Here is a 17291-nt window from a genome sequence, read left to right on the forward strand (position 1 = left end):
TTTATTAGAAAGGATAAGTATTTAAATTTAGCAAGTGTTTGTCTCAAAGTAAAAGTCAGTCTTTCATTTACTGAGAGGACTGGAAGAAACTTTAATTTAGCAACAGAAAAGACATTATAACAATTACTTGATGTTTTGAGTTTTGAGCCATTTTATTATGCAACCAACCTCACTAAAATAAAAGTAATTAATTAGAAACAAGAAATAAAACAAATGAACTAAAACATTATAATTAGTCATATGCAAGTGACATGATGTTCTACCTGTACAAGACAAGAAAGTGATGTTAAAAAAAACCTACAGGAATATGCCCTTAATGATTTCACTAATTTTTGTAACTGTAATTCACTGCAGAAATATCTAATATGTCTGTTATACATTGCAGACATTGTAAATTTTAAAGAAGGATATATAGCAAAATAGTTACAGGATTATTTACTACTAATAAATCTGGATATGAGCCACTAAGTTTGGACAGACCTATCTGAATAAATGAAATTAAGACTAGAAAATATACAAAAGACTCAAATTTAGATGTTCAATAATTTCTTAATGAACCTATACCCCTCTAGAATATGCAAGATGATGGATACATAGAATGGTCTATGAATCCAAGGTTTTCACATGCTTGCACCAATACTGCAGCCACTTGAGTACTGAAAGCAAGTCCTGTCTCAACTTACTATGTCTCAGAATGAAAATACAGGAGTGGATGGAAGGAAAAATCATTATAGTAACCTTTGCAAACAGAAGCGTCAGACTTTTATCCATTTCAAATGTCGAACCTTCCACAACTACAGACAGAAAGAAAGTAGCATAAAATAGGAGGAAGGCGACCACAGTCTGCAGGGCTGTGACGTGGGCCATGGTTCTGACATCTCTGCGTTCTTTGGTGTAGTACTGCATCTTCCTTGTATATTTCATAAGGGAGAAGATTAGGAGGAGGAATGCTACCAAGGATATACAAAAGGGTACTAATGTGAACATTAAATTTGGAATCAAAAGAAGCCTGGAAAACTCTGAAAAACTATTTGAACTCAAATCATTAGTTATGTTTCTTTTGACTCCATAAATCCAGATGTCAATATGTTTGATTTCTAAAAAAAAAATTCAAAAACAAAAGGATCATGGATAGCAGCAGTATCACCAAAACTACCCTTTTAACTCTCCACTTAAGGTAGAAGAAAAGAGAGTTAGAAAAAAATGGCTATCTTGAAAAGATAAAAGACACTGAGGCTGGTAGCAAACCATATGCTGAAATGATTGCTTATATTCCAGGCAGTCTGAGTCAGTCTTAATGTCGTTCTAGTCATCAGTAATGGGGATTGTATAAACACAAATGAAACTAGAAATAGAAGCCATATCAGAGCCAATCTGGAGATGGCCAGAGCAGTGAGGAAATGATTTGCTGAAGGGAACTTTCTTCTCTTTAGTAAGTCCATGCAGTACACCAGAGCTATGAACCCATTTCCTAGATTTCCAATGAAGAACTCCAAAATGAAAACGATTTTCAGGACGTTATGTAGAACAGCACACATTCTCTAAGTGACTTCAAAGTCCATTTCTATTGGTGAATATTTCTTACTGGGTTTTCCTAAAATTAAGAAATAATCTGTATTAAAAAATGTACATATGCAGTGTTAAAATAGAAAAAAATGAAGATTTACTTGTGATTTACTTCTTAGTTTTATCATTAGAGTCTTGTATTTTTCCTCCAGCTTGGCTGAAATTCTTTCAGGCTCTGTGCGCATGACATGTCATTCCATAACTGATTAAGGAAACACTGAATTGCAGTGTACTCACAGGAAAGCTCATTTGCACATTTTGCCACTTCTTCTCTTGTCAGTGCAGGTAAACTTGTTACTTGAATTTGGGGAAATCAGCATTACAAAATCAAAACTACTTGGAACTTTTCCTACAATCTATTCTGTCTAATAATACTATATTATTTACAAATTCTGAATATTGAAAAAAATTATTTATATATATTATATGTTACAAATGCTGAATGATGCAATACATAGATATATTAGATTTTGATTTGTTCAAAAATATGCATACTCAGTCTCCAATTCCAAACAAAACACACACACACACATGCACACACACACACACACACACACACACACACACACACACACGCACACGCACACACACACACACACACACACACACACACACACACCACAAACACCTACACACACACACATCTACTAACCACACTTTGAACAAAATCTCCGATTTCACTAATTCCACAAACTGATTTTCACCACCGGTTATGCTTCTGCTTCATTCTTTGCACTGTTTAGTGGTTAAGTAATTGTATAAAAACATCCCCATGTATGTATGCTACAGTCCTAAACGAAGATTCTTGACGATGGAGTGAATGGTTTTCAGGGCAGCAGGTAGAGATGACACTTTTGGCTAATGATTTGGAAAATGATGTCTTGAGTATAAAATGCTAAATTACAGTGTGTTTTCTTAAAGCTATTCTAGATATAATCAAGTTGACAACCAGGAATAGACAGTACACACTACTCTTTTATGGGCAGTGACCAATCATTTCACATCTGGCTTGCTACTTGCCTCAGCATCTTTTATTTTCTCAAAATTGCCAATCTTTCCAACTCTGTGTTTCTTCTCCTAAAGTGGAGAGTTAAGAAAGTGGTTCGACAACTTCTTCCAGCCTTTCCCTAATTCAGCCACGGGGGTCCCTGACTTCAGGCCATTGATTGAGTGTAAGTATCTGCATCTAAGTCAGCTGCTTGTTGGGCTAGACACCCATGCTAGACTCCTATCTGTAAGCACACCACAGCATCAGTTACAGTGTCAGGCCTTGGAGCCTCCCCTTGAGCTGGATCCCAATTTTGGCCCATTATTCAACCTCTATTCCCCTCAGTCTCTTCTCCACTTTTGTCCCTGCAATTCTTTTAGACAGGAAGAATTCTGGGTCAGAGTTTTTGAGTGTGGGATGGCAACCCCATCCCTCCACTTGATGCCCTGCCTATCTGCTGGGGGTGGAAGCTACAAGTTCCCTCTCCCCACTGTTAGGCAGTGCATCCAAGGTCCCTTCCCTTTGAGTCCTGAGAGTTTCTCACCTCTCAGGTCTCTGGTACATCTGAAGTCTAGGACAGCAGTGCTTGAGTTAGGGAAAGGCTGAAAGAAATTGAGGAAGAGCGTGACCCCATGGGAAGACCAGCCTCTCAATAAACCTGGATCCTTGAGATCTCTCAGACTTCTGAGCCACCAACCTGGCAGCATACACTAGCTGGTATGAGGCCTCCAACATAACATATACAGCAGAGGACTGCCTAGTCTGGTTTCAGTGACAGAAGACTCACCTAACCCTTGAGATACTTGAGGTTCCAGGAAGTGGGGAGGTCTGATGGGGTGGGATGGGTTTAGGGGGTAGAGTAGGGCTGGGAGGGTGGGGACATGCTCTTGGAGACAGGGGGAAGAGGAATGGGATGAGGAACTGTCTGAGGGCAGACTGGGCTGGGGATAATCACTTGGACTGTAAAAAAAAAAAAGATTAAAGATAAATACTTTTTTAAAAAGTGGTTCCACTGACGTTGCTGGCATCTCTGGTACTCTTGTTTATAAACATCATAGTTACAAGCACACAAGTTGATGCCTGGTTTGAAGTATATAAATGTAACAGTCTAGCTTGGATAATTCTGCACAACATACCAAAGTAAGGGTATTTTGTTTTGTTTTGTTTTGTTTTTACCAAATACATATTCACATTCATAAGTTCCTCATGTCCTTAGTGACTTTTCTCTTTCTCATCACTTCCCTGTGGATATACATTTGAATATCAGTGCAGCTCAGTGCAGGAGATTCCAGACATGCAAACACCAGGGCCCACATCAGAGACTTGCAAACTGTAACTGCATTTCTTTTATTGTATGTCATTATCATTTTGTCACTGTTTGTACTAATTTCAAGATTTGAAATCCTGGAGAAAAACGTTTTGATTTTTGATGACCAGATTATTGGAAATGCACATCCTTCCACTCTTTTGTTTAAATTCTGACAGACAATAAACTGAGACAAGCGTCTCTTAAGGTACTGTGGTAGCTGAGGGGCAACCCCAGAGACACTCAGCACTTTGGTTCCTAGAACTAGTAAAGGATCATGTTGCAGTTACTGGAGAAGGTCAGGGCATATGAAACACTTCCATGCGAGAAATGTAGGAATTTCTCTTCACTTATTTGAGTATAACTTTTTGTATATTGATCTAGAGCTCCCAGGGTCTCAACCACCAACCAAGGACTGCACATGGAGGGGTCTGATTGTTCTGGCAGCATGTGTATAGTAGAGGATTGCAAATTCGACCATCAATAGGAAGAGAGGACCTCGGCCCTGTGAAGGTTCTGTGCCCCAGTGTAGGGGAATGCCAGGGCCAATAAGTGGGAGAGGGTGGGGTGGCAGGCATGGGGAGGGGAGAGGCAAGAGGGGTTTGTTTTTGTTGTTTTTGTTTGTTTCTTTGTTTTTTGGAGGGTTAACTGGGAAAGGAGAAATTTACATGTAAATAAAGAAAGTATCTAATAAAAAAAGAGAAAATGTGTGGCTAGGATAAACATTAATTCAACACAGTATATCTTTGAATATATTTATAAGAATGTGTATTAACATACTTATGTTCAGGTATATATTCATACAAAATAATTAACTATAAGGAACCTTTGTAATGATAAATATATTGAATTTTCCTCAGCCATGAGTCTTTCTGAAAATTTAAGATGAAAACACCATGGTACATATGGAGTCATATGATGGGTAAATACTATGAAGAGATACTTGTAAATTTATTCAGATGAATATACATTTAATGTTTAAAATGTCATAAACATTTTTAATTATAAGTAATGAATAAAATATGAGTGTTGGAAGTCTAATAGTTTAAATGCCTGAATAAAAGTGAATATTCTAAAAAAGTATTTTTAAATTTTTCAGTATTGTAAGGAGAAAGCAACACAATTATCCTAGTATACTTTTTGTTTCAAATTAAAAACTTACTGGAATATATTAGTATGAGGTACATCTTTGGGTATTAGGAGGAACACATGTAATAATGCAGTCAACATAATGTACCAAAATATTTGAAATGCATCAAAACATTGAAATTTAATGTATAAAATATGAAATTCTGGCTGATTATTTTATTTTTCTTGAGTATATTACTGAGAAAATGCATAGTCTTAATGTATTGCATCATGTACCTGTGAGGTGGTATAGAAACAAGTAGGAATAGAAATTTAGAGAAGCCCGTGGGACAAGTCACATGATTAAGAGGAACTTGATATTAACACTGGCTGTGCAAACAGGAATAAAAGTTAAGCATAAAGAATTGTAGTTAGTTTAGTTAATTTTATTCATGAATTAAAACACCAGAAAAAAATGGTTACGTGTCCTGTATTTGAAAGGTTAAATCTTCATTAGGAAAACAATGTACATGTTTCTAGAAATGGATTAGTTATGCATTCCCTAATCCCATAAAGAAATGCTTCTAAGTGCATGGTTATAGTTTACCATCATTTTTTTTTTATTCTCTTAATGTTGTACCTTCCTCACTCTCTCCTTTCATCTCTTCCTTCTTTCCTTACTTCAGTCACTGAGAAACCATAGTGAACATCAATTTAATGTACATTTTCAGAATTTTCAATAAGAACTGATGACAATTATAACAAATCCATTAAACTATGAAGACTGAATATTTATATAGCAGGACAATCTCTTTTTTCATAACCATGATAGTTTCATGAACAGAGCACCATATGTCATGTGAGAATGAATGTGATATTATAAAGCGTAACCAGATGAAGCTGTCAGCTGAGAGCCCTATAGATATCTGTACCTCAAACTCAAATGGAACATCTGGAAACAGAGGAGGTCATTACCACTTGCGTAATGTTACACGTGACTAAGTGAAAACTGCTTATAGCTTTTTTCCTAATACCCAGATCAGGCGGCTTCCAACCACCTGTCACTCTACTTTTAAGGGATCAAAGCTGTACTTTGGCCTCTGAAGTCACCTGTACTGATATGAAATCACCACACTCATTACTAAAGATAAAAATCAATACCTTAAAAATGTAGTAGACATTTATAAAATAAAATAAAAAATTTTTGTCCCCAAATGAAATGTTCAACGGTTTTATGACATTAGGTGCTAGATGATTGACAATGCATGGTGATTGCATTTTATTTCCAAGATAAACAAAAAGCTGTGTTTGAACTGCCAGATATGCTTTGGTTTTTACTTTCTTTTTTTGAGGGGGAGTGTCATTCATAAATAAAATAAAGTAATACATAAAACACCATGTTTATTTTCTCTCTCTATTTATTTACAAGGCATTTTGTTTGTGAAAGCTTGTAAAATCAAGTTGCTTAGAGATGCAAAATACTAAGTAATTGTGATGGTATCTAGTATTTCTATTTGTGGATGAATCATGCCAATATTTTATAATAAGGAGGCTACTGACTTGAGCTTTGAAATAAATGCTTTATTTTGTTGTTTGAGTACTTTTCTATCTTCTGTCTGAAGGCTGTCCTCCAATAAATTCTGTTTGATATGTTGCACATCCTATGAGTCTTAACTCAGAAATTCATGCATCAATCACTACTGACATAATATAGAAAGATTCATCTCCCCCAAACACTCTGGTACTTCCCCTTTGTGAACAGTCTTCGTGTATCCATAATTACTGCAAAAACACATGTGATTTCTGTTCTTATAGATTTTCCTTTTTTAGAATGATACTTTTACAGGACATGTGGTAGATAAGGTAGTATATTTTTCATTCAACATAGTGTTCTTAAAATTCATCCATATTTATCACTGAGCTATATTTCATTTATTTGACAGTTCTTTGATATTCCCCCAGAAAATATACATATTTTCTTGCCTTGAGCACCAAAAGTAAAATTGCTATAAACAAAAAAAACCCATCAAGTCTATTTTGTTTTTCAGAACTTGGACATGTATTTTCATTTCTTTGATCAATTAAATGTAAACATTTGGAATGGTAGGTTGAACAATCAATCATGTTATCTATTCTATAGTAATTTATATAGAGAAGCATTAATGACACACCAATATGAATGGAGGAAGTCTTATGGGGCCCCATGACTAGCAACAAGCAACTGATGACAGAAAAATATTAATCTTTCACACATATGAGCTCTCTAATTGGTTATCTAATACTAAGTTGACAGCTCTAAAAGCATACATATAAATACTGGATAGATTCAATAAGTTGCACTTATATATTTGTTTGTATGTACATATAAGTGTAAATAATGACTTTTTAAAAGATGACAGGGATTTTAAAAGTGGGAAGCATAAGTGGGATTAATCAAAGGAGACTGGAAAATTGTGCGTACTTATATTTTAATTAACAATAATACTTAAAAACAAGTGTTAAAAAACATGTTTATACAGTATGCATTGTTTTAGTTTGAATAAAAAGTCCCTTAGGTATATATGAAGTGGCACTATTAGGAGGGGTAGCTTGGTTAGAGTAGGTGTGTATTTGTTGGAGGAAATGGGGGCTCTGAGATTTCAGAAGCTCAAAACCAAACCTTTTGCTAGATAGTTTAATTTCTGTTACCTGCAAATCAATGTGCAGAATTCTTAGCTCCTTCTCCAGAACTATATCGATTTGGACACAGCCATGCTTAGATAGTCCCAATGAAATGTTTTCCTTCATAGTAGTTATCATTTATTAAACCACAATCTATAGGGTCAATAGTATTTTGTCATGTAAAAAGTCTGTGCTATTGCTTAGGTGACATGCACAGGTGCATTCTCGGTGCCATTAAGCTCTAGAGAATATCACTACATATGTTTCTGAATATTTTATTCTTTCTGAGCAAATGTAAAACAACCATGAGATGAAATGAGTTGGAAAGGAACATGGAAAAATGATGTTATCTTCCTGCTTTCCAGACACCATCCAGTAAAATATGAATATTTATTATGTCAGCATCTTCTGGCTGCTGTGTTGTGGGTGGTTGATCCAACCTTTATAAATATCACTAGTGGGAGAGGTTATAACCATCTTCCTGGTGCTTATGTTGCGTGCCTACAATACTCACACAAATGTAAGCTCCTTTAAGATCATTTTTTAAGATCCTGATTTAAAGAAGAAATATTGCTTCACAAACTAAAGCAAACTACTGTGATCCAAAATGCAAGAAAAAAATACACAGCTGAAGATAAGCTTAAATAGTGGGAAGAATAATTGTCCCTTAATGAGGTTTCCACTTACAAACCTGAAAGGTTTCACAGTTCAGACAGTTTGCTCATAGAATCCTACTGCTGTGCCTGCTTACTGGCTGCTTTCTATCCCAGAAACCAAGACTATTTAAGTAGATAACTACCTTTGTTAGTCTTTCAGTGAGGCAATATGAGGTTAGGTGGACAACACCTAGAACCCCTCTGCCACAAATGTAGTGAGAAAAAGAAACACAGAAGAGAGATATTTTAGTAAAATAGAAAGAAAATAATACATGCAGCATGTTCAAGGTGGGCAGAGCTTGTTAGGTTTTGGGACAGTTTAAAGCCCACAAATACTTGTGTAGTCCAATTTAGATTATGCAAATGCTTTCTGAAATGCTAAGACCTGACAGTTGCAAATGTCTTCAAGAAAATTCTGTAGGTCCTAGTTATTCTTCTACTATCTAAATTGTTTTTTTTTTAATATCTCTTTGATCCCTATAAATGTTGAGATCTGAAGATTGTGTGTTCAACAAATTGGAGACAGTCTTTTCTATCTCAATATCCATTATTCCCTTCTATATTTAATTTGAACTTTCTTGATATATAAAACTGAGAATGTAGAAAAGGGATTCAGTCCCCTGATATTGAAAGCAATATAAATCCTTAAAGTTATAAATCAAATTTGAAAATTAACAAAGATAAAGTTAAATTAATTGTAAATGTCTAAGTGTTTTGTGTACCATTTGACAAAATCTGAGTAATTAATAAAATACAAAACTTTTCAATGTGTAATTGCCAATTTGCTAAATGATTTTTTTCTAATCAGAAGATACAATAATTTACTATATTGGTCAAGATTAAAACAATTTTTAAAGTACTTTATTAACATGAATTTTAAATAATCTTGATATAATGATAAATAATGAAATAATGAAATGATAATGATAATAATAAATAATGAAAAATAATGATAATCTTTTTTAGTTTTGTACCCCATTTTTATTGGTTACTTTATTTATTTATATTTCAAATGTTATCCCCCTTCGAGGTTTCCCCTCTGCAAAGCCCCTATCCTATTCTCCCTCCTTCTGCTTCTATGAGAAAACTCACCCACCTACCCACCCACCCTCCCACTCCTGCCTCACTGCCCTAGCATTCTCCTACATTGGGCCATCAATTCTCCACAGGACCAAGAGTTTCCCTCCCATTGATGCCAGGACTGAAGAAGCTGAAGAGGTTTGCCACCCCATAGGAAGAACCACATTATGAATGAACCAGAGCTCCCAGAGCTCCTAGGGACTAAACCATTAACCAAAGAGTACACATGGATGGACCCACGGCTCCAGTTGCTTAAATAATCTTAAGCCAGTCGGTAAAATTCTGAATTTGTATTTATATTTTCTTCTGCATCATAAAGAGAAGTTGACTATTCACAATGAATCCATCTTTCTTTCTTTCTTTGAATCCACCTTCTACTCTCAGTGTGGAAAAGACAGGGCCTGAACTCAGGAAACTGATGCTTTATGAAAACACACATACCTGACTTTTAAGTCTTCAGTGGCAAGACTCTTAATTGAACACAATTTTTTAACTTTATATTCATTGAACAAGGCTTTTGTAATATTTGTACCTCAGAACTCAAGACAGCGTAACCAAATTTCCTGAGTCTCAAAAAGGTCAGAGATGCAAAAGAGTAGGAATAAATTCCTTGATTTTCATACCAGCAAAGGTAGGTTGTCTTTTGTTTCTAAATCATCTGCTAAATATTTCAGCCCATGGCCATCACATAAAAACATTATCTAGGACTCAACAGAGAACTGAAAAAAAATGTAACAAGAATGTAGGCAAAATAAATGTAAAGTTGGAGATGCTTGGCTTTCCTTATATCAGGCATTGTAGAAGGAGGAGGACAAAGAGGAGAAATATTTTAGCTACACAGTGGACCATATGCCAGGCATCCAATCAGTACAAGAGGAGCAGTGATATTAGATTTTGTGTTTTCTCTGTTTGAATATGGTACCTCTCCTGCACAGTATCTTCACCATTATAGTAATTGCAGAGTTCGTTTTGGGAAATTGGAGCAATGGTTTGATAGTGCTGAAGAACTGCATTGACTGGATCAATAAAAATGAGCTCTCAACAGTTGATAAAATACTCATTATCTTGGCAATTTCCAGAATTAGTCTCATCTGGGAAACACTACTTATGTGGGTTAAAGATAAAGTAGTTTCATCTATTACCACTGAAGAATTAAAAGTAATTGTGTTCAGCTTTATACTATCTAGCCACTTCAGTCTCTGGCTTGCTACAGCTCTCAGCATCTTCTATTTATTCAGAATAGCTAATTGCCCCTGGCAGATCTTTCTCTACTTGAAATGGAGACTAAAACAACTGATTGTGCTGATGCTGCTCGGAAGCCTGGTATTCTTGATTGCAAATCTGATACAAATAACCATCACTCTTGAAGAGAAGTTCTATCAATATGGAGGGAACACAAGTGTGAATTCCATAGAGAATGAGTTTGCAATTTTGATAGAATTGATGTTATTTAACATGACTGTGTTCTCTATAATACCATTTTCATTGGCCTTAATTTCTTTTCTTCTCCTAATCTTCTCTTTGTGGAGACATTTCCAGAAGATGCAGCTCAGTTCCAGAGGACACAAAGACCCTAGTACTAAGGCCCACAGGAATGCCTTGGGAATTATGATCACCTTCCTCTTGCTCTATACAACGTATTTCCTCTCTCTTCTTATATCATGGATAGCTCAGAAGAATAAAAGTGAACTGGTCCACACTATTTGTATGATAATTTCACTCCTATATCCTACAGCCCACTCATTTATCCTGATTCTGGGAAATACTAAATTAAAGCAGACTTCTCTTTGGGTACTGAGGCAGCTGGGATGTAGCCTAAAAGGACAGAATACACCAACTACATAAGGCATCCAAACAGCCTACTGGGTTTTAGATAACAAAATATCTATGAGAATAACTTTCCCCCCCTTGCTAAAGAATAATAGTTTTATTAGTCAATAGATCTCACCAACTAAGGCTTATATAACATCTATTTTAACACTTAATTTCAATTAAATCAAAGCAGAAGTGTCAGCACATACCTTTAATCACACAACTCGTTCAAGCTCAGCACTCAGGAGGAAGGTGGATCTCTGTGAGTTCAAGGACAGTCCAGTTTACATGGTCATTTCCAGAACAATCAGAAATATGTGGTGGGACCCAGTCTTTAAATTGTTTTCAACAAATTCAAATTTTGCAAGATCTCATTTTATGAAGCTTATGTAGGTAGTGTTGCAGAATTATTTGCATCATGTATGAGAAATTATTGGTCAAGAGTTTATGATTAGAGTAACAAAGTTTCTCTGTCACCATCCTGCCTAGAGACAAATACACCCTAAAAATGAGTAAGTGATGATGGAAGGAAGACAAATCAGCCTGATGGAGGTGTTCGGGAACAGGTATCTGCTTACAAATCTACACTGTGTAATCTTGATTCTGGTTGCTAGAAATACAGTTTATTTTAGAGCACATAGTCTATATCTAGGAAGGATATAAGTTCAGTAATATATGGTCTGTACTCAAATAGTGGAATTTATTTATTTAGCTGTATTGGTTCCTTTCTCATTGCTGGAACAAAATGCCATAGCAAAAATGGCAACTTACGGGAAAAAAAAAAGCTTTATTTCAGCCCACAGTTGAAAGACATTTTATTCCTGTCTTTAGCTTCTTACATCATGAAGGTCACGGTATTTTTCTCCAATGGGTATATTCAATTTCCTCTTACCTAAAGTCATTACATTTTTATGATGAATGTTTGCATATTATTGACAGTTTTAGACTTTTTGAGGAAATCATGGATAGATTGCCTTACCATTCTAAAACAGCTACAATTACTTATTTGGTTGTTATTTGTAAACATCAAACCTGTTGGTTTTAAGTGACCAATTTTATATTTTATATTGGGATAGGACTTGATGTAACTGTCCTGTAAAATAATGAAGCTGTGTTTAGTTGAATTACAGGCACTTAGGATAGTTACTTAGAGGTGAAGTAATGAAGGCTTGATTTGTTACTTTTATTAATAATTATAGAATAGAAGCTATGAATACAGTGCATGGAAGTGCTCCTTTAAATTTAAAAGGTTCTTCCTCTTGAGATAATTTAGTTCAATAGCAATGAAAACTTGAATTCTCCACTTCTCTCCCTATGTCTTCTATCTAACTCTGTTGTCCGTTTCATTTGTGCAGGTCCCTAACAAGGGATTTTGCTCTGTATTTGTTGACACATCACATTAAATATGTCACGGGGAAGGAAAGAGAAACTTTTTGTTGGTCGGCCTTATATAAGAGTAGTGCAGTGATAACTTAGTTTACTGACCTCTTTTGATCCAGAAGAGCATTTCAAACCACAAATAAATTATAAACCTATAGCGACATGGCACTTTCAGCAATCATGGTAGATATTTCTTTCTTTGAAGCTGTACTCAACATGTTGGCTGCTTTCAGAAAATGCAAATTGATAACTATTGCTTAATACCCTGGCATTTCTACTTAATTATGTTGTGCATATGTAAAAATGCATATTTTATGCCAAGAATTTTAAAAATAAACATTATTAGCATATAATGAATATAAAAAAATATAAAATTTTCTATAACTATTTTGCTCTTGTTCCTGGATGATATTGGTAAGTGGTATTCTACTAGTGTGATGGAGAGTTCAGTAAAATACTTCACTTTACCTTTTGATGACCTATGAGTAGTTTCCATTATCAGCCATTATAAATAAAAACTTATTTGAATGCACTATCCTTGAAGAAAGATTCTTTCAGTCTGGTTTCCCTTTTGCTTTGTAAAAAATACACATGAAATAACATTGCTGGCATTTCCCCCTTAAAGTGTCAAATTTTAAGATGTGCAGAGAATTTGCTTGATTTAGCTTCAAGAGACAGCAGGAAATTCACTATCCTTGATATTAACTATAATCATTTATGACTTGACCCTTACCTAATCATTCCCAATGAGAGACTGCTAGCCACATTATAGAGATGGTCATATTGTTTGGTTAAGTTTTAATTTAACTTTAATAATAAAACTTTATTTGACTTTGAGATGAAAATAACCCTTTCAGAACCAAAAAGAACTATGTTTCTGGAATGACTAATATTTTTTCTAATCAAAAGTATTCAATATTTTTCTGAATTTTATTAAAAAAATAAATGTTGACAAATATACTAGTACTATCCAAGTACCATATTTGTCCATGTTGTAAGAAAAATCCTCAAATATGTGATAGGTATCATGTGACCATTTAATGTTTATTCTCTTCATATTTTGTTTCTAATAAGTTAACTATTATTTCTCTTGGATGCTGTTAAAGTAGGACTCAAATATTCATGTTATGCTTTATTTCAACACCACACATAAGACAATCTGAAAAAAAGTTGATCAAATTATTATACTACATGTTTCTTTCAATAACATGACATCGCATTCTCTTTTGCTTAAAAAATTGTGGGCTCTTTTCATTAATGTTGTTTGTGTGATTTGTCTTATGTTCCTGGTGGGTATATAAGGGTATCAGCTAATGCATGATCCTTCTCTGAACTTGTTTTATTGTCCATGCAAACTGGGGACTCTCTATGCCCTTCAACTCATTCAGAAACCACATGACATGTCCACAGGATCTTACTGTAATTTTAAGAAAGAGAGAGGGATACTTAGAAATGTTTGTTCTTATAATCCTACAGTAGATAGAATATTAGTACACAGCCTTAACTCTGTCATGACCTCTATGCAGTTTACAAGGCACATCTCAGCACCCTAATAACGCTAATCATTTTTTAATACTTAAAAAAATATGTACAGCAGAAACAACCATGAATATAAAAATAGATTAGTTACTTTGAATCCATGGAAGTTCTGGTTCAATAAAGAACACACATAGTGTTAAAAAAAAATTAAAGAAAAAAAGCCATCATACCACCATCCAAGTCCTCCTCCAATTTCAAAGGCATATAATAATAAACATTAAAGCTTGGCTTATAAATGCAATAAGTATGAAAATATATTTAGTGGTCCATGTTGCATTCAAATATGTAAAATCTACACAGTGCATAGAAAAACCTATGGTTGTAAATACGTTAAAGTTTTAAGTAATACAATTCATTTAATACATATGAGGTGAGTCCCCTGAAGAGAAATCCTGTGGTGGCAAAGCAATAATATTTATATCCATTAAGTACATGAAAAAGCTCACATCAGATAAAAGAGCTGTGAATGTGGGAAATGTGGGAAATCCCTTCAAATGCTTTAGCTATTTTCAAAGACAAAATCATTCATTAAGAAAAAGTGTGCTTCTTCTTCTCCGGGAAAACACCAAATGACAGATGACGCTGATGCAGCGGGAGGGCCCGGAGGACCTGGGGGCCCATGATTAGGAGGCCTCGGAGGCTTCGGCTTCCGAGGAGGATTCGGTAGCGGTCTTAGGGGCCCGCGGTTGTGGTCAAGGCAGCTGGGCTCGTGGAGGTAAAGTTGAAGACAAGGAGTGGATCCCTGTCACCAAGCTGGGCCGCCTGGTTAAGGACATGAAGATAAAGTCTTTGGAAGAGATCTACCTGTTCTCCCTACCCATTAAGGAGTCTGAGATCATTGACTTTTTCCTGGGTGCATCCCTAAAGAATGAGGTTCTGCAAATCTTGCCAGTGCAGAAGCAGACTCGGGCTGGGCAGCAGACCAGGTTCAAGTCATTTGTCGCTATTGGGGACTACAATGGTCACGGTTGGTCTTGGTGTTAAGTCTCCAAGGATGTTGCCACTGCTATCCGAGGGGCCATCATCTTGGCCAATCTTTCCATCATCCCTGTTGGAGAGGCTACTGGGGGAACAAGTTTGGCAAGCCCCACACTCTTCCATGCAAAGTGACAGGCCGCTGTGGCTCTGTGCTGGTGCATCTCATCCCTGCCCCCAGAGGCACTGGCATTATCTCTGCTCCTGTGCCCAAGAAGCTCCTGATGATGGCCGATATAGATGACTACTACACTTCAGCCAGAGGCTGCACTGCCACCCTGGGAAACTTTACCAATGGTACCTTTGATGCCATCTCCAAGACCTACAGCTACCTGAGCTCCGCCCTCTGGAAAAAGACTGTGTTCACCAAGATTCCTTACCAGGAGTTCATTGATCATCTTGTGAAAACCCACACCAGAGTCTCTGTTCAGAAGACCCAGGCTCCAGTTGTGGCTACCACATAAGGGTTTTTATATGACAAAAATAAATGAATTAAGTCTGTTGAAAAAAGAAAGAAAGAATAAGTGTACAAAGTGCAGGAAAGGCACTATACATTTTAATTTTGGAAAATCCACACAGGAGAGAAACCTTTAAGGTTGTCAATTATACACTCGTGTCTTCAGTAATTCCATATGCATTTAAATAATTACAGCAACTCACAATGAATGGAAATCTCATGGAAGCCAAGAATGTGGAAAATCATTAAGTAGATACAGTAACTTAAAGTAAACAAAAGCATTCACAGGAGAAAGAAATTCTGTGATGAAATCTCTCTGAGAGGTGTTTCAGAAACCTGAAAATTCATAAAATATATCACATAAAAATAAAAATTGTATAAGCATTTATTTGTTAAAACTCATTTAAACCCATGAAATAATTCAGAAATCATATTTTTAAAACTATGGGAACCTCTAGTCATACATCTTTCTAGAATACCTGATGATGAATAGCAGCATAAAAACAAAGAAACATAAACACAGAATCTAGACATACCTTTTGTGGCCCTTACATTACTTTCAAGCAATGGATAAAACACAGTACAGATGAAAACTTTAGGGGATATGGGAACTATTCAAAAGACATTACAACAACTTTTAAGAGTGCACAGAAAGTGATGGCAGTGCAATTTCATGGTACAGAGCTTACAGAACAGACACAACAAAGGCCACTAGCTGAACCCCTAACAAAGAAAAAACTGCATACACATAAACACATACACAATCAGCAGTTAAAAGTTCTTGCTGCTTTGCAAGTGACCTGGTTTCAATAGCCACAGCAACATTGTGTGGCGTCATCAATCAAGTGTAATTCCAATTCAGTGGGTTCAATACCCTGTTTTGACAGCCTCATGTACCAAGCACACATGTGGCACACTATCTGGCAAAGCACTAACACCCACAAAGTAAAATAAATAAATAGTAAAAAATGTAAATAGATACCAGTATAGAATGTATAATCAAAATTTTATGGATGTATATTTTACCTTATTTTATTTATTTGTTTAAAACTTTTTTTATTCCTTGAAATTGTCATGCATTCACACTATGTATTCAGATCATATGGATACATCACTACCTCCCATCAGCTTCCCTATTGCACCTTACACTATCTCCTTCCAACCATCATAATCTATTTCTATATTTTTGCTATTAATCATTCCCCAAACCCAATTAGTGGTGCCCACATACAAATGGGTATCTACTAATGGATGGAATACTTCTATTGCTGCATCTCCAAAAAAGACTGATTTTCCCTACTGAATTAATCATAAAACTATTCCAATATAGATGGAATTTTAAAAAAAAAAAATACTGATAATGATAGTTTGTGCATAGTAATTGAATTAAAATTAAAATTTTAATTAAATTAAAAAGTCTAATGTAGATAACTACAATTATAACTGTGGCTTTTTTTTTTAAATGATACTTTATATGGTGTAAAAATGGGATCCTGTGTCTGTTCAGGGCTAGGGGTGCTGGCCAAGGTCGAATGTGGGAAGTTTTGACTGAGCGCACCCCCAAGACACCACTGGGTGAGCATCATGCTGTGAGAAGCAGCAGGACCCCACTTCAGAGGAGGGAAAGTACAGTCTGAGGTCTCTGCTGACTTGCTTGAGTCTGGCTCAGACTCTCAGGCACCACAGATGCCACTGGGGACCACAAAAGAGCTGGTTCTGGGGTCCCTGGGCCACAAGGAGTCCAGGGACTCTCAGGTTCTCAGTCTTTGACACCTCAGGCTCTGCTGGATGTTGAGAAAGAGC

General features: G+C 35.8%; 1 protein-coding gene and 2 pseudogenes across 1 annotated transcript; 2 read left to right on the forward strand and 1 right to left on the reverse strand.

The window, feature by feature from the left end:
* Positions 1-603: 603 nt before the first annotated feature.
* LOC116098374 lies at positions 604-1538 on the reverse strand (annotated as a pseudogene).
* Positions 1539-10240: 8702 nt separating this feature from the next.
* On the forward strand, positions 10241-11170 carry Tas2r13 (taste 2 receptor member 13). Its single transcript, XM_031381014.1, has one exon. The coding sequence runs from the start codon at positions 10241-10243 to the stop codon at positions 11168-11170; it is 930 nt and encodes a 309-aa protein (XP_031236874.1).
* A 475-nt stretch (positions 11171-11645) lies between these two features.
* Positions 11646-15495, forward strand: LOC116100019 (annotated as a pseudogene).
* The last annotated feature ends 1796 nt before the right edge of the window (positions 15496-17291 follow it).

Source organism: Mastomys coucha, unplaced genomic scaffold (genome assembly GCF_008632895.1).
Source record: "Mastomys coucha isolate ucsf_1 unplaced genomic scaffold, UCSF_Mcou_1 pScaffold20, whole genome shotgun sequence".
Lineage (NCBI taxonomy): Eukaryota > Metazoa > Chordata > Mammalia > Rodentia > Muridae > Mastomys > Mastomys coucha.